This window comes from Calliphora vicina, chromosome 4 (genome assembly GCF_958450345.1).
Source record: "Calliphora vicina chromosome 4, idCalVici1.1, whole genome shotgun sequence".
NCBI lineage: Eukaryota > Metazoa > Arthropoda > Insecta > Diptera > Calliphoridae > Calliphora > Calliphora vicina.
In genome coordinates this window covers 72433551-72452477 of record NC_088783.1, presented here as the reverse complement: position 1 = coordinate 72452477, position 18927 = coordinate 72433551, and the positions used below count along the sequence as shown (strand labels likewise).

Here is an 18927-nt window from a genome sequence, read left to right as displayed (position 1 = left end):
ATGGATCAACCAAAGCTATGCAGGATCGTTGACGTATGCTTGTGTTGCATCGCTTCATATTTCTTCTTATACATAACACAAAAATTAAAAGGGAAATTACTGTGTTACGTAATATTTGGTTCAGGTTTATCTTAGGGCACTGTTACACGTTCAATATATATTGTGATATTTGGATCGCGATCCATCAATACTGCATCCTACACATTCAATAAATATCGCTATACTGGATCGCGGTGAATTTTGTCCGGCTATGGAAGATGTTTTAGAGGAAAAAGGAAGCGTCCGCCTAACGGAGATTAATTTGTTTTATGGGACCGAGCTTTCACATTATATATAACGCCCAGTGGATTAGAAACCTTTTATTTAGGAAATAATTCGATAGCTCGTGAATGATTTCAGATATCTTAATGAAACTATACACAGTCAGAGTTGAGATGTTTCTGAGTTGATTTGAATTTACATGAATTCGTAGTTGGAATGGAATTTATCGACTGCCTTCGATTTACAATCAATTTAATTTTGTAGCAATGTGGATTACACATATCCAATTTACTGTTGCTGGGATTGACAGTCCATTGAACAAGTAACTCCGGTCATTCCAGAGCGTAAAAATCATTGACAGAGTGAAACCCATTTCGTTTAGTTGTTTTTGTAGTTAATTTTTGTTTGTTTTTTATTTACGTTCATTATTTTTTTTTTACAATTACAATGTACTTTTTCCATATCTGTACATATAATTGATATTTTCAATTTGAAAACATTATATGTTGTGTATTTATAATAAAACCATTTTATTTGTGTAATTAACTTGTTAATAAACATTAATATTTTGTTATTTAAATATGCTGTTTGTTGTTATTTCAATGTTGTATGTTTAAGCTCTCAGAGCTACAAATTGATGGAAAACTTCTAAAATGTGTGAATCCAAATCTGAAGTGAAGAGTAGAGTCTCCAAAGTGCTGCTGTATTTTTGGACTTGTTCATGATGCTAAAAAGTGGAAATAATTAGTTATAGATATTTGTGTTATTACATAATAGTTGTTTGATAGTTTTATATAACATACCATTAGGAAAACTTGTTGCAAACGTCCAATAGTCCAGCGATACCAATCTGTATCCGGATCACGTCCATCTGTATCGGAACGTACTAAATGTTCCGACAAAATCATTATAAATCTCTGGAATACAATTAAAAATAGACGTTTCTGATCCACATTGGCTGCTTCGAGTTTTTCCTCCATGCGCTCAACCATCTGTAATTTTAAAGAAGAGAAAATTAAAATATGAAGTTATGGAAAATGTTAAATTATAAATTAGATATAGGAAATTTGTATATGAGGAGCCGCAGATCAAATGGTACTTTTTCGAATTTTTTTACAAATTGATTTTTTGGTATTTTTATAATATTTGGGATGAAATCTTCTAAATTTTCCAAATTTTTTTAAATTTTAAAAAAGTACCTTTTGTTTTGCGGCTCCTCATATATTTTTCTCTCTAAGAGAGCTGCCACAACAAATGATAAAAGCAATTATTAAACGTTTAAAATTGATGCCTCTGTACAGTTTGTGTTGTAGATCTTTAATTTCTAAATAAGGAGTTTGAAGTCTTCTAAAATAGACTGTCAGCTACATGAGATATTGAATATCTAGGGGTTATTTTGAAACTAGTTTCGTTTTTTTGTTTTCTTTCGAATCGAATTACCCAATGACCTCCAATTTATAAATAAATATTTGGAATTTTTTAAGAGTATTACATTTTACATATACACAAAATCTTCTGGACTATCATAAGATTATATTGTGTTAATAAATTATTTAAAAAATTTCATTCATTACATAAATAATTTTTAAATTAAATTTTCTCTTATTTAGTTAGACTTGAAACCTTGAAATTCTAATTAACAAACTTATTTATGTATCTACAATGTAAAAGCCAGTCAGTGAGCCAACCAGCCTTATACGATTCTATCTTCCGTTATTCGTTACACATTTTTAGTTTAGAAAATAAAAGTTGTTCAAATTTTACGCTATATTTTCATGCATTAATCTAGATTTCATTGTTGAACTAGTGATTAGAAACAAATGTAAATTATCAACGAAACATCTATGGCTGTGGTCTGGGGTGTCTGTCTATTCAATGTTGTTTAACGAAGCATGATGAGTAAGCGTTGCTATAACACAACTTTATAAACTACTTAGAAAATGTATTTAGTTTATACTACTTAAATGTGTTCTTGGTGCAGTGCAGATGTTTAAAGTAATTAATTCATTCACCCCAACGACGGACAATTTCAATACAAAAACTTTAATGCAATGCAAAATACAAATAGAATTGCCAATGGTCTGCCGTTAAACTATTTTCATTTAAGCCTGGTATGAGAAACGTTTTTCTACCAAGAGTGGAAAAATCTCCGAACTGCTCAAAACTTAGGTCAATGAAAGATTTTGGGCTATTGCCCAATTTAAACACAAATTTTGAAGCTGGCAGAAAGCACAAAATATCGTTAATCGAAGGGATTCCGAAAAGTGTATATATTTGGATCTTTAATATACATAGTTTTCTTAGCAATATTTATATTATTAATCTTACGATAGTTTTATTGTATAAGACCGATTCATGTGTCGATTATGGATGGCAACCAAACTTCAGTTACGTTGCCAGGGGGCAACCACAAATTTCTGGTTGCCTTTTGGCAACAGAAAATGATGTTGCCAGTTGCCATCTGTAATACCATTTAGGCAATTGACAACGCAACCGGAGTTCGGTTGACATGCATAATCGACCCATTAATAATATATTCTAGTTTTGTATCAAAAGAATATGTCAGACCCAAAGTTCAAACAACTTAAAAATTAACCATTTCTACGGATATCCTATTAATGTAGTTCGCTCGTAAACTTTGAATATTTCCTGAAAGTGATTCTTGGCACCAAAAAGGTTGGGAGCACTGGTTTAATGTCTCTATTTCGAAAACATGGAGAAGTGCTTACTACCTGCCGTGTCCCTTATCACCTATTGGTTGGCCAAGGAACCAATTCCGGTATTGAATATGTCGTTCTGAGGCAGACATATTCCTAAGATACAAAAACGAAACATTTTAGATGTAGTCTTCGACAGCCATCTTCACTTTTCCTCACACGCCTACATCAACGACCAGGTTAGAAAAGGTTAAAAGCTCTAGCTGTCTCTATTCTGGACTGCATTCCTCAGCGACACCCAATGACAAGCTTTATAAACGGCCCAGAATAAAGCACTCCGTATCGCAACAGGGTATGTCAAGAAGACGAATATTGATCATCTTCATGAGATGAAGAGGATGTTGCTGTCGGTTATACAACATAATTTGTTGTTGACCAGACAATTCCTCTTGACTTGTCACTTGCCTAGCCAACTGTCTGTTGACTTTCGAGTCAATCGTAATGACATCCAGGATGTCATCTTATCTGACCAGCTATTTATTGTGATTTTTGTTCTTATTTGATAATTTGTATGGACATCGTTAACGTTAGTGTTGTTTACAGGTAAATACCACATCATGTTAGTTAGGTGGTTATAAGTGGTGACCACTGCTATAGATCAATGGATTTTAATATTTATTACACATCTAAAGCGTTTGATAGAGTATGGCATGGTGCGCATTTAGCAAAACTTATTGCTTTTGGTGTCGGTAATAACTTCTCTCGATTTATATCGAGCTTTCTCAGAGATCGCACTATACGAGTTGTTATAGATGGAATTTCATCAAACGAGTTCAAGATCAATTCAAGGGTACCGCAAGGCTCCGTCCTTTCTCCTACTATATTTCTTATCTTTATAAACGACCTTCTACGTCAAACTTCCAACCCTATCTACTCTTTTGGAGATGACAGAAACATTTGCCATTCATATGCATTCAATTATAGACCAAGCCTGTCGGAGATTGCGGCAATGAGGCAAAATATGAATGATACGCTCAACCAAGATCTTGTGACAATCTCTGAATGGGGTTGTGCGAATAGAGTCGATTTCAATGCACGCAAGACTCAATGTTGTATGTTAACTCACAAACGCACAACAGATCATGTTGCTCCATCTGTTTTTATGGGTGGTGTAAATATTAAGGAATCAGAAGCTCTTGATGTTATAGGCATGAGTATTCAGTGCGATGTCCGCTGGACAAAACACATTTTTCGAGTGTCGAAAGAAGCATTCAAGTGCCTTGGTTTTCTAAAACGGTGTAAGAAATACTTCACTCCATCTGATCTCCTTACTATTTACACCACATATATCCGACGTAAAATAGAATACAACTCTCATGTGTGGGCCGGTGCTTCGAAGTCTATTTTGGAGTTACTCGTCCGCGTATAGGATAGGGCGAAGATGCTTATCGGTGACAGTAGGGAATCCAGCTCTATTGACTCACTGGAACATCGTCGCAATGTGTGTTGTGTTTCACTGTTCTACCGATACTACAATGGTATGTGCTCTACTGAAATTAGGGAACTTGTTCCCGAAACCCGTAGTTTTTACGCAACACACGCTATTCGGCAAGGGCACATCAATTCGTTTGCGATTGTCCGTATGTGGAATAAGCTTCCTCCTGAAGTCTTTCCTGTCACTTTCAATATAGGAAAATTCAAATCAAATGTCCACAAACAATACTCCCTCTATCCTACCTCCCATAACCTACTTTCCTAGTTCCAACACAATGCTTTGCATGAGTAGGGGTCATCCCCTGAGTGCTGGTCCAGGAAAAAAAAACTGCGCAGCATTTTCCATGTCTGCAGATACACCCAGAGCCGCTGGCGGGAATCGAACCCGCAACCCTCCGATTAATAGTCCAGCACACTATCGACTAGTCTATCAGGGAACACTTGGTTGACATTAAATAAGCTATCATTGACTGCTACCGTGAACGAATTTTTTCTGACACTTCAAACCATTACCTTGCCTGTCTCCAGAGCCCACTCAATACGTTGCATTTATTCAATTGTGCCATCCTCTAACCTGGCACCCACTGACCTCCAGCACCCCTTACCAGACACAGATAAATAGCGATAATAGTGGATATGTTACAAACAATATCAAATGAAAGGAAAATATCAAACGACCAATAAATATTTTGAATAATTTAGTATTTTAAAATGTTCTCAATCCAAGAGATGAAAACTTTAAGAATTAAAACCGATTCACAAATGACATTTGGTTTTTGAAAGTCATATGTATTTTGTTTTTCATTTAAACCCATGAGATTTTGATGTAGGATCCACTTTCACGACATATCCGGTTGACTTTTAAACGTAAAGACATCCAGAACGGCATCCCATCCTACGATGATCAATAGCAATAGCATCAAATGGCGGTCTCCAAAGCTGCAGCATTCATTAGTGAGAAGCTTCTTCCCAGGTTGCACAATTAAAAATCTGTTGGTTTCCTAAAATGCTGCCTTGAACGAATTGTTCCTGATACTTTAAAGCGTTGCCCAGCTACCTTCAGAAACTTCTAGATATATTGCATTTATGCAATTGCACCAGTAAGCTCCAGTGACCTAAGTATCTCTAAGGCACAGACAATTCAATTCAATTATCATATGGTGTGTAAAGCTGCAGCGAATTGCTTTTCCATTTGTAAAATAATGTTGTTTTTATTAAAAAATGTTTATGGTACAATTTTCATCAATAATTCACATGATTTTATGAAATCTTTAACTCTATTACTTTCAAAATTTTGTGCATTCTTTTAAAACTCTGCTGCAAGCAAACCATAACCAAATACGTGTGTCTATGTTCTTTAATTGCATAATTAAAACTTATAAAAAAACGTTAATAATACAAAATCATTTTCAATTAAAAACAAATGTTTTAACTAATGAATGAATATTTCAATTTAGTAGAGAATTGTAGTTTAAAAAAACATTTTCACTAATTTGGGCAAATCTTAATAGATTTAAAGAAACTGATTTCTATAATTTGTATAAAAAAAAATAAGTAAAAATATCAAAACTTGCCTCTTCAGTTGGTTTGTCAACAACAACGACAGGTTTTTTACGTTTGGGAGCAGCTTCATCCTCCGAATCACTTGAAGATGAGTCGGCCTTTGCTAATTTATCCTTGGCGTCAGTTAATTCAATATCTAGAAATAAGAAAATTAAAGGAAATTTAGAAAATGCTGATATTAAAAGCTCGAATAGATATTTAATTTGATCTTTTACGTTCTTAAATTAAATATAATGAAAATTACATTGGAATGTCATCTGTTTAAAATAACACTTACTTAATTTAATAACATGTTTGTTCATTTTCTTAATGGTCAAATGTAATATCTCCCACAGATACATTTTCGTAAACTCTCCAGTCATTTCTTTTGAGAATATCCAAGTCGCCACTGCAGAACAATCCACAATTTGTGTCTTCAACAATTTATCAATAATGACAACCATCATTTGCTGATGATTTTGCCACAATTCGAAAACATTGTGAAGTATACAAATTTGGGCTTCTTCGGACTCAGCTAAGGCCTGAAAACATCAATAAAATTTAAAGTTTATTAACATATTTTGAAACATTCAAAAAGAAAACACTTTGTTTTACTCATTTTACTATGACTCACCTTAAACACTAAATGAAACTTGGATATTGCGGCAAAACTATGCGAAAATGATTTCGAGCCCAAATTCAATAGAGTTTGTACGAATACATCAATTTTCAATGGATTAAATGAGGTCTCAGACATTTCCTGATCAGCATTTTCACCTGAATTTGGCAATTCTTTCAATATATTAATCACCTCTTCTGGTGTGCATTTTTGGCGTATGGCCACCACCAACTGATGTGCTACTTGGGTACCAGCCAATGAAGCTGTTCGTTTACATAATAAATAAAAGAAATTAAAGAAATTATTTTTATTATATAAGTTTTATTTTATATTATAAATACATAACTATAAGTATTAATAATAATAATGTACAAAACACAGCCATTATTTGTATATAATGCATGTAATAAGGAAATATTTGTTTTTATTAAAACATACAATAAAATATTTTCATTAATTGGCAGCAATATGTTGTGTACGAGTATTTTTAGAAAAAAAATATTGTCAACAACAACTGCAACACTTTGCGCGTTTGAATTGTACTTTCATTTGAATCATATTGTTATAACGTTGAATGTATGAATGGCTGTGTGTATGGCCTATCTGCCAGTTTGTCTGTCTGTGGTTGTCATTATTATTACACCAGTAATGTTTAAATTACTTTTTTTGTAACTTCTTAACTCATCAAGTGCTACTATGTAGCCACAGTGGGTTAGAAGTATGTTTTTGTATAAAAAAGGTTTCAGTGATTGGCTGAAAGATAAACCAAACTAATTACAATCAGTTTGTTTACCTTCACCTATTTCCCTGTTTAGCCAAACCTAATCTTTATTCCGTAGATCTAGGAAACATCCAGTTGAAGTGGCACAACTTCGTGTTCTGCTTGCAATAACTAATTCCAGTTGAAAAGGACTCCAGCCATCGCAACTTTTCCTCCAGTTTAATGATGATGTACTACGAAGGAATTTAACATCCGTAATTGTTGCTAACAGAGGCGAGGGAGGCACACAGACTGGAATGGCAACTTTTCAGCTAATTGTTGTATTGATAATACCACAGCTACAGTTAGCACTCCTTAACTACTCAATAAACGGATCAACTAAAACGACAAACCAAAACAAGATCCTAACATATCTCGTAGGCACCTTTTGGGTCATGAACAACAAGAGCAGGATACTATTGACAAATACGACAATTGTCGCTCCCTTTTCAATTATACTGCCACAATATGGACCTGATTCCTCAGCGACACCCAATTGCGAAGTTTACAAACGTTACAGAAAAAAGTACTCTGTATCGCAACCGGATGTGTTCCAATGTGAATCATCTTCATGAGGCAGACCTTGTTGGCCAGTGGATAATTAAGCAGCTCCAGTGCGTATCTTCAGTGACTGATACCCAGTGGAGAACTTAAGGAGTGTCACAGGCTGCATACAGATTACCTCAGAACAACATCTACACGAGGAAAGAAACGTTCTCCCAATAAAAGAACACAACATCTTGTTGTCAAATAGTTCCTCCTGGGAGTAGTCATCAACAGCTGGATAGGCTCCAGCTGTTGATGACTACCCAAGGCATGTCAGGAAGGACCTTAGTGTATACGAGGAGAACATACAAACCGCAGATTTGAACGACATTCATAGAGCCACCATCAATACAGCGGCTGCAGGATACCGCAAGAATGTCGTACTTGGAGGTCGCCCATAGCAGACTCGGAGAAAAACCTGCCAATGAATTTATGAACCAACCCAGTTAAAGTAACACAATTTCTTGACCTTGACCTCGACCTCGATTCCGAAAACCTAGATTAGAAAGTTGTATAGTTTTAGCCGTTACAACAACAATAACATCTTCATGAGGAGACCAGGAAGCTGTCGGTCACCCAACATAATTTGTTGTTCACAAGACTAATCCTGTTGGCTTGTAAGCTACCTTAGATGCACCCCAACGATTCGATTCTAATGCAGGATCACCATCCACAACACATCCGGATGGAATTCTACCGCTATCATTATCACATTCTGGAACAATCGATTTCGACCAATTGTCTATAATGTTGCAACGTTGCATCAAATAGCGGTCTGCGATGACTATAGATGGAACAATTTCCCAACAAAAAACACCCCTTGTGATTTCCGATAGAGACAAACGACGTTTTCCGAAGCTATTAATGGCTAAAGATGCAACAAGGTCCTCAGCAAACAACCCCCTGTGATGTCCGATAGTAAGAAACTTAAAAAAAAGTCGATTGATGCAGTTTTCTCAATTCAGAGGACATTTATTCAATTGTCACAGTAGATCCACTAACTTGCGATTCCGACTTCTTTGCAATCAATGAAGGCTTGTCTACTAAAGTAACATCAAGGTGTTAAAGAACATTTATATTGTCTTCTCTACTTGTCTAAACCACTTTAAAACCCCAAACTTCTTTAAAATCCGTCCACATTCACATATGCAAGAAGGATACCCAACATTAGACTACATTTTCCTTCTCAAACGCATCTAGCATAACAGCGCGATCACTTCAGATTTGTGCAGTTGATGGCTGAGATTGATAATCCAATGCAACAACAACAGCGAATTAATACAGCAATAGGCTTAACAATTATTTGGTCAACTATTAAAAGAATTTCAAGTTCCAACTATAGCAGTTCAGTCTATTATGAACTGCAATTTGTAGAATATCCCTTTTGGGAGAACCATGGCAAAAGAGCCATAATCAAGAATATGAAACGATTCGAGATACTTTCAAATTCACTCCATTTGAAGTTGAAAATATTATCGCCAAATCAAAAGCATCTAAAGCTCTTGGTCCTGATGGTATATTTTTTAAGGTTAAAGAATCTGGCACATCCTACTAATTCTCGAATCACCAATTGGTGATTCCAGATATTTACAATGTTCCGCGTAATATTCCTATTCGGAAACCTAAGAAATCCGCTAGAAACCCGACGTTAAACTATAGATACCCAGCAAACAAAAATATATGATGACTAAGTTGTTCGATTTAGGTGAAACATGCTTAATTTATACTTTAGCGTCTGTTTATGTGAATATTTAAATATACAGCTGATTGATTGCATATAATCAATAGAAGTTCGATGAATTGACTACGTTTTTTCATTGGAGAAACACATTTATTGTTATATGGATATAGACAATAACAACATCTTTATTCTCTTCTATTTTAGCAATTTATTGTCAGAGTTTTAGTAGCCATAATGTAGTCAACAAAGCCGAGAGAACTTGAAAGACGAGTTCACATGTCCGAAATGATGTTTGAACGCTAAAAAGAAAATCATTTTTGCACCGAATCATTATTTGTGATGAAAAAGGATCCATTTCGATAACCCGAAGCGTAGGAGATCGTACGTGAAGCCCGGCCAACCAGAACCGAATCGCCACCAATCGACAGTATCACATGGAACCTGTACCGAACGCAACTGATTCGTTTGAAGCGAGCTTTTGCCCAAAACCGATCAGAATATGCAAAACTGTAAAATTCCATCATGACAACGCACGGTCACATTATGCAATACCTGTTATGAAGTGTTTCGGAAGTTTTGCCTACCCGCCTTATAGTCCAGACATTGCCCCGTCCGAATACTATTTGTTTCGATTGATGCATAACGCTTTCTCTGGGATACGCTTCACCTTAGAGTATCCGAAATTGGCTTGATTCGTTTTTGGTCTTAAAAGATGAAATAAAAGCTAATTTTTATTCGAATGACAACCCTAGTAGAGATGCATTTTAAAGAATATTATATTGTGCAAATCACACAAGAGAGGGTTATGATGCTGTTATATCTCCAATTAAATATGCCAACATTTCTTTAAAAATTTACCCACTGTCTCGCAGTTATTTATTAATTTTAGTGACAATAGGGGGACAATGTACGTTCATCACTAGTGAGCATAAGTTATCATTCATTCATTCACTTTTTATTAAAGTTTACATGAGATAGATGATGGTGGCGCACAACTCATAATAATCAAACATAACTACAACTACAAAATAACTTAAGTCAAATTACACCTTTGACTCAAAAGTGCGATGCATTGTAAGTTTATTAGTCTGGAACAATTTGTAACAACTTCTTTACAGAAAACAAAATTACATTTAAACAAGCAAACAAACTTGTAGTTAATATATTTAATAGATATGAAGTAATATTAGGCAGACAGACATACATACTTTGTTAATATTCAATTTTAAACGCAGATGCATTTAGTTTGGTGTTTCTTTTATAAACATTTGTATTAAAAGAAACGCATTAGAGCATTAAATTTGTATTGGAATTAATAATTTGTATTATTATCCAAATTATAATAAATTCAGCATTACAATACGACTATAAATGGTACTTATAAATATGTACTTTAAAGGCAACTCCAATTGTTTATTAGCTTGACATTTTGCATTACAAGGTCTTTTTATTTAAATGAAAAGTTTATAAGTAATAATTAGCAAAATTATTTAGTTTTTTATTAATTGTTTATGCAAAAATTTGGGATACTTAACAAAAACATAAAGAATAATTAAGTAATCTTTAATGCAAACAAGGTCTTGTATTAAAGACGCCCTTAAAACTTAAACAAATAAACAAACAAAAAACATTTTTCCAGCGTAACCAGCTAAAATGAACGAGATGGTATTTTAATTAAAAAACCAACCGAAAATAAACAAGACAATGTCAATAGAAATTGTTGAAGAAACAAAAAAATGTAAATGATACTTGCATGATTTTGCGAAAAGAAAAAAAATACATAAGAAACAATAAACATACCAATTGTAAACGGCTAATAATTACACTCAGCAAAAGGTAATGGTTAAAAAGATACAATTACAGATCACGAATTTTTAAATTTTTGTGACTTGTTTCGAGAATATAAATGATATTAGGTGACTGTTAACGCCCTTTAAAATAAAGTTTTATGTCTTTAACATTTCACACTATATAAATCGAATTCCATGATCTTTAACTATCAATAGAAATCAGACTGATACAAATTTGCCGATAGATAGTACATCACTCGCCGATTGATTCCGAAGCAAAGATCCAACTATCGTGGGAACGACCTCCTCTTTGTGATATTCCATGACGATATATCACAGAAGGTATCTGGATTGGTTGGTAACCGATAATCGTTGATATATTTTGCACTTTAACAAGAAATAAGTTGTGTTTTATATATTCAATACTGCGAAGTATTATTCGGTGATTCTAAATATTTGCATTGACATTGGCGCAATTCGTGTTAAGCTTAAAAATGATTCTTTTACAGTTGGAGTCCCGTGAAGGTTAGTCATGAAACACAATGTTATGATGGCAAAGTATTACTTCCTGAGTAGGATGTTAGATGACATCGTTCCTATAGAATTAAACACTTTGAGTTGGAGAGAAACGACTGTGGATTTATGGTCTAACCCGAAAAGTACAACAATTCCTAGGTCCTAACCACAATACATAATCCATGGACTAAAAAAAATATAGTGTAAGCTTTTACAACAACATCCTGTATTCTTGTCCGTACTACAAACTGCATCAGCACTAAAAAGAATGGCAATCCCGATCACGAGATTCCTTCGCATGTCACCACCAAAGGATAAATCCTCGGAAATCCGCTGAATATGGCGGTTAGTCTGAACGCGATCGTGTGGCAATCCTATCATAATCGAGATGATACAAGATCTCCCGGGTCATATTGATTATTCCACTCCAATGCCGTTCATCTCAAGGAACTTTAGCTTCTCGATATACGTAAAAGATCTCTCCACCTACACAGAGAAGTGGAGACTCTTTTCCATATACACGATCGGTTTTGAAATATGTGAACTGATGTTGTCTATATCGAGGAATTTATAATAAGGCTGTCTTTAAGGCTGGCAAATGTATGTAGTTCCAGGCTGAAATATCGACTATCTCAGAATATATTGTACTGATTATCAAGCCGCTATAATTTCTGACTGATGACTGAAAAAAATGGCCGGACATTCAATAGTCGTATTTATATGGAATCGAGCATATTGGGACATATAATTGTATTGCGAATGAATTGATGATAACGGACGCAAAGCATAAGTGTTGCTGCTTATGAACTTGCACAGGTTATGTTGGCAATTGAACCATCTTGCACAATCACTAAGATTATATGGACTCTTTCGGATCGAACTAATCTGCGACTACAACTCTTACATAGTAAAGGTTATCACCGATCACACCAAATTTGTAACAAATTTGACTTGATATCCGCTCAATGACTGCTATAAAAACTGTCATAACAAAGAATAGAATGACACGATTTATCATCTCCTCTACATTTGAAGATCGGTGTATCAGGTTCTTGGGTCAGGGGCTGCTAACATAATCAACTGTAGAGTTGAAAGAATCAATAAAAAATAGCAAATACTTTAGCTTTTGTAAATTGTTTTAATAATGGGTAATTTTGCTTTAATAAAAGAAGCTAATTTCCGAAAATGTTCACTTAATTATAGCCTTTTACGTTTAAATAAGAATAACGTAATGAAATCTTGAGTTTGGTTTCAATTTCCGCATTCGTTATCGTGTAATGTTGATCGTAATTTTCTTATTTGAGATAATGGCACTCGTTATAGAGCAAGAATTCTAGTACATTTTATTATTATGACTCTTGACTTAAAAATGCCCAGGCCAGCCAAAAAAAAGTTTGAAGACCAAGAATTGGAGCCATTACTCCATGAAGATTGTTGTCAAACTCAACAAGAGCTTGCAAAATCATTGGGAACGTTTGCGAGCAGCAGGATTCATCCAAAAGCAGGGAAATTGGGTACCATATGAATTGAAACCGAAAGACCTTGAAAAACGATTTTACATGTCCGAAATGATGTTTGAACGCTAAAAAGAAAATCATTTTTGCACCGAATCATTACTTGCGATGAAAAATGGATCCATTACAACCCGAAGCGTAAGACATTGTACGTGAAGCTCTGTCAACCAGGCGAATCGACACAAAACCAAATATCCATGGCGCTAAGGTAGATCTCTGTATTTGGTGGTACCAAAAGGGTCATATCTATTATGAGCTGTTAAAATCTGGCCAGACCATCACATGGAACATGTACCGAACGCAACTGATTCGTTTGAAGCGAGCATTTACTGAAAAATGCGGCCAGACATTAAACCGTAATATTCCATCATGACAACACTCGGTCACATGTTGCAATACCTTTTAAAAATTCTCTCCCGACTTATAGTGCCGACCTTGCCCGTATGAATACTATTTGTTTTGATCGATGCAGAATGCTATATCTGGGATAAGCTTCACTTTCGTTCTTGGCCTCAAAAGATGAGCAGATCTTTTAGATCATAATCCATATGTTGCCAGAAAGAATGCAAAAGGTCATAGCTAACAATAGCCAATAATTTGTATAAATTTATGTTTCAAAATAAAAGCTACTAATTTGAAAAAACCAACATTTTTAAGTCACCCAATTGGGGTATTCACACGGTCTACTATTTGGTCATATTGTCATAATGTCCTAATATATTATGATAGTTTAATAAAATATTTGTTGTGTTTTAAACAAAAAAGTTCTAAACTAATAAGACTATTTCAACTATGTTTATTGTTTTGTCATAAAATAATACTTTTTTTTGTTTAAAACACAACAACAACTATTATAATATAATAGGACATTATGACAATATGACTAATATCAGACCGTGTGAATACCCCAAATATAATTTCGCTAAAGACATAATTCGGCTCCTGAATTTGATTAAATGGTATCAATAATGATTTAGATTAGTGTAATAACTCAGTAACATTCATCTTAAAAATCTGTTCAAATATTAGGTATAACTCAGTAACAAGCAAGTGAAACTATATTACATGACTTCCAGACTTATAGATCTTAAAGATCTATACGTATTTACGTATTTTATCTAAAAAGATGATTTGTAACAAACAAATCTAACAACTCGGAGATTCTTCAGTATGTGTTTGAGCAACTTAGTAAGGCAAAATCTTTTGAAAATGTTGCTCCTAATTTACAAATTGTACCAACTTTCATTAAAAATTTTATCTCCGGATTTACATTTTTCTCTGTGTACACAAAAAATCTTTAAATATGTAAATTCCTATATGTAGAAGGCTACAGACAAAAAAAAAACTGATGGCAAAGATTAAGGTTTTGGGAAAACAAATCTTCTTTACTTTGTTCAAGTAAAAATCTCACGAACCATACAACAAAAGTTCCACTAATCTCATACGTGTATTGTGTAGAGGAAGATAATTATGACTGGAAACAAAAGAAGAAACGCATGCGTTTACTCACGTGAAAAAAAGCTGAGATGAATATGAAAATAAATCCAAAACTATGTTTTCAATCTATGACCAAGTAATAAAACAATGCATACGAAAACTTGAAGAAACAAGATTTAATGATAAATCAAGATTTATCCAAAGTTAAAATATGAAACAATTTCATTTAAGAACCTACAATTTACTTATGTTTTTTGTGATATTTTCTTACGCTTAACTAAATACAAACAATTTGTATAAATTGAATCGGACGTTATTGGGCAAATTGCCAGTTTTGTTCATAACAATTAAAACCACTATTTTATTTGCAAACTAAATCTAATTATAGTATGTATATAATTATAGTTGTTATGTTGTCTATCAGCTTTAGTAGTTTTTAGACAAACCTCAATATTGACAAAGTAGAACTAGTAATGATGTAAGCAAAATAACAAACTATGACAAGTGTTCTACTAAAATCTGAACAAACATCCAATTTGGTTGATCATTTCTTAATTTTAAATGCAAGTATAGATTTTTCTACCTAAAAAGAACAACAAACATTTTCATATTCACTTATCGTAAACCACTAACATACTCTGAAGTGTAAGTTTATTTCAAATAATTGTTTAAATAACTTACAAATTGATGTATTTGTTTATCATTTTTAAATGGTAAAATTTCCTTAAATGCGTAACCTTTTTTATTTGAAATATCTTGGACACTTTTTAAACTATTACATAATCAAAGACTTTATAGGAAGTAGCGAAAATTGTGTATTTATAACTGACATAATTTGAAACCCTTTACTTACATTTAAATTGCTATTAGTGGAATAACCCTTAAGCGACTGCATTGAATTTGAATTAATTAACCAAATATAAATCAATAACATGCGGTCATAAGTAGTAAAAAAAAAACTATAAAGAAAATCAAATACGTAACTGATTTTTTTCAAACTCAAATACTCATAATAGGGCAGCACATAAAATTAGTTTTAAAATTTATATGGGAATTTCAAATTTAAATAGTTTTGTTTTAAAATCGCGAATCTCGTTATTCGTAAAAAACATTTCCTATAGCTAACCCTAATATTTTCAAATTTCATTCCTGATGGACTCAAAATATTCCATCCATAATGTCATGTTCTTTATATAGTAGTTCTTCATTATAATCTAGCGCGACTGGAAACGAATTCTTAATGGAGAATTTGTACTTCAGCTATTTCAGTTACAGTCTCTTTTTACAAATGCAAAAGTCCGTGACTTTTTGAATTTCCCGCCTCCTAACTGAAAGGACAACACTGCTCCTATTAACAGGCATATGTCAGTTGACTCCTGTCAAAATTTGAACAAGCTGCTTAATTTAGTTTGTGTATGACAGCCATTGATAGCAGACCTCGTGACTTTAGAAAATGGAAAAACGTGAATTTCATATAATCATTAAGCATTATTTTTAGAGAAAAAAACTATCACTAAAACCAAGGCTAAGTTTTTTAAATACTATATGAACTCTGAACCATCAATTTCAATGGTAAAAAAAGTAGTTTACTGAATTTCGTTGTGACCGTACAAGCACGGAAGATGCTGAGCGTTCTAGACGCCCAGTTGAAACAATTGAAAAAATTCACAATGGTGTTTGGCGATAGGAGATTGGAAGTGGAAGAGATTGTGGAAAACACGAGAAAGCTTTCCGCATGAGAAGTGCCGCGTTTGCTCACAGTTGACCACAAACGCAATCATGTGACAACTTCGAAGGAGTGATTAACTTTGTTCAACAGAAATATGAACGAGGTTTTGTGCCGGTTCACCACAACACACGAGAAACTAAACAGCAGTCAAAATAATGTATTTCTAGGGGTCGCCAAAGAAGGCCTAGGTGGGTTTATCAGCCAATAAAGTATTGGCGACCATTTTTTGGGTCACACGCGGTATAATCCACATTGACTACTTTTAAAAGGGTAAAACAATCAATGGCGAATATTATTGGGTCGATTTAAAGAGGATTTGAAAAAAAACCTGCATTTGGCCAAGAAAAAATTAATTTTTCAGGACAATGCAAGGTTCACACATGTGCAGTTTTCATGGCAATGAAAATCCGCCCTATTCTCCGGATTTAGCCCCGATTGACTATTTCTTGCTTCCAAACCTGAAGAAATGGCCCTGCGGAATGAGATTTGACTCCAACGATGTAATCACCTCACAAACAAATACCTATTTTGATGACCTCGATAAATCTTATTTTTTGGAAGCGATAAAATAATTGGAGAAAGTGTATAGAGCTCAAAAGAGACTATGTTGAAAATTAAAACAAATTTTTATCCAAAAACTGTCTTTCAATCAAAAAGTCACGGACTTATTCACCCCCTTATATAGATTGGTAATGCTTTTTGATTTTCATCACTTTGAATTACATGTTATTTAAAAAGCAAATAAAAAAAATTTGCCTTAGACTCCTTCAATGTTGGTCACAGTTGTTATTGTTCTGAAATCAAACTCTCATTATACATTCAACATTTCTTTGAGCCCATGACAACAAGCGAAGGCACCTTGTTATACAAAAGCACATTGGTATGTTTGAGGGCACTGGTTTAAACCATGCTTCCAACAAGCTTTTTGAAGTCTCTGTCTCTCAGAAACATGCAGTTGTTGTTATTAATCTAAACTATTAACCTTTTTAATCTGGGAATTCTGTATTGAGGTCATAAACAAACAATTGTGCCTCTTTTTCCGGCTTTGTCCATAAATCCACAGAACGATATGAGAAATAGTTGGTTGTACAGTTAAATATATGGGGTCGGCATATGTATCTCAACGAAAGTGACTCCGATGGAGGTAAATGTGTTCCTAAAAATATTCAAGGGATTAACAGCCGAAATTTGAACTCTATTGACTACGAATCTCCTTCCTTGTTCAACTCTACAGGATTTTGAATACCCCAGTAAGAAATTCAGCCTCTTTCGTAGCACCAGCGGAAGATGAAGACCACACGTAGTGCTCACGCTCTCTGTATGGTTTGTTTTCTGGACAAGATGATGTCCTGAACAGACAGTGTAAACACTATAGAGAGGTATAGCGCCAAGAGTATCATAATTTTACAAGGTCTCTTTTTAAACTATACTATGAATTGACTTCACCTTTTTCTTTTCAGGAAGGCCAAAAGGGACCAATTTGAGATGTACGACCATGCGGCAGCCTGTTAAATTAAACTAATATTTGAATTGTGTTGTTTAAAAATCTAGATAAAACTACATTCGCAACGGCAAGAGTATTTAATTAAAACTCTTCCACCTGTATCTGTACCGAGCAGCAGTTTTGTAGAAAATTTCACATGATTCGACTAATGAAGATTTTGGAGTGAATGAGATCAAATATAAATTGTACGTTTATTTCTAAAACGAACTAATTTGGTTCGAGTCATAATATAATCAAATGCCTATCCGAACTCTTTGAAAGGTCCCCTTTGTGAGGTTTTCAAAAATGCTATTAAAAATCCCAATTAGAAAAAAGAGTCTATTATAAATAGCTAGCAACCTAATAACCAACACAACGGTAGCAACATTTGTTGCGAAACATTAGATGCAAGTACGTTTTTGCGAACTTCATTTGATGTTTCACTTCGCTGAAGCAATGATCAAGCCAAACAAAAAGACGTTAATGTACTTTTGTTTTAACATTTTTGTTTTTGGTAATATAGTCAAGCAACAACAATAATAAACCATGTGTGTACGACAAACGTACAATATTCAGACATACAGCTGCAGTATTTTACATTTTTCCAACACCTCCCTCTAGAAAAGAAAAACAAACCTAAAATACTCACAAGAAAAGAAAAAACAAACACACAGTCAAATGAATTGACTGTAAAATAAACATTTTATTAAGTAGAGTTTTTTGATTAAATGTTTCAGTTGTCGAAATTTACGCGTACAGTGCGGTTGTAAATCAAATTTAACGGTTACTAAGATTTAAAATCATAACTTCAACATAGGAAAAATGCGTTACATTTTCAAATTAATTTAAAGTTAAGCAATTTTTCTAATTGTATGTAAGAGCGTAATAGAAAGAAACG

At 33.9% G+C, this 18927-nt stretch overlaps 1 protein-coding gene across 1 annotated transcript in view; it reads right to left on the bottom strand.

The window, feature by feature from the left end:
- Nucleotides 1-633: 633 nt before the first annotated feature.
- Cbp80 (Nuclear cap-binding protein subunit 1) overlaps nucleotides 634-18927 on the bottom strand; it is a 30536-nt gene continuing 12242 nt past the window's right edge. The window contains exons 4-8 of the mRNA XM_065506965.1: nucleotides 6589-6836; nucleotides 6253-6496; nucleotides 5987-6111; nucleotides 1065-1253; nucleotides 634-988 (exon numbers count right to left, since the gene is read on the bottom strand). Coding sequence (XP_065363037.1) covers nucleotides 875-988; nucleotides 1065-1253; nucleotides 5987-6111; nucleotides 6253-6496; nucleotides 6589-6836 — 920 coding nt within the window. The 3' untranslated portion in view covers nucleotides 634-874. The remainder of the gene's footprint in view (nucleotides 989-1064; nucleotides 1254-5986; nucleotides 6112-6252; nucleotides 6497-6588; nucleotides 6837-18927) is intronic.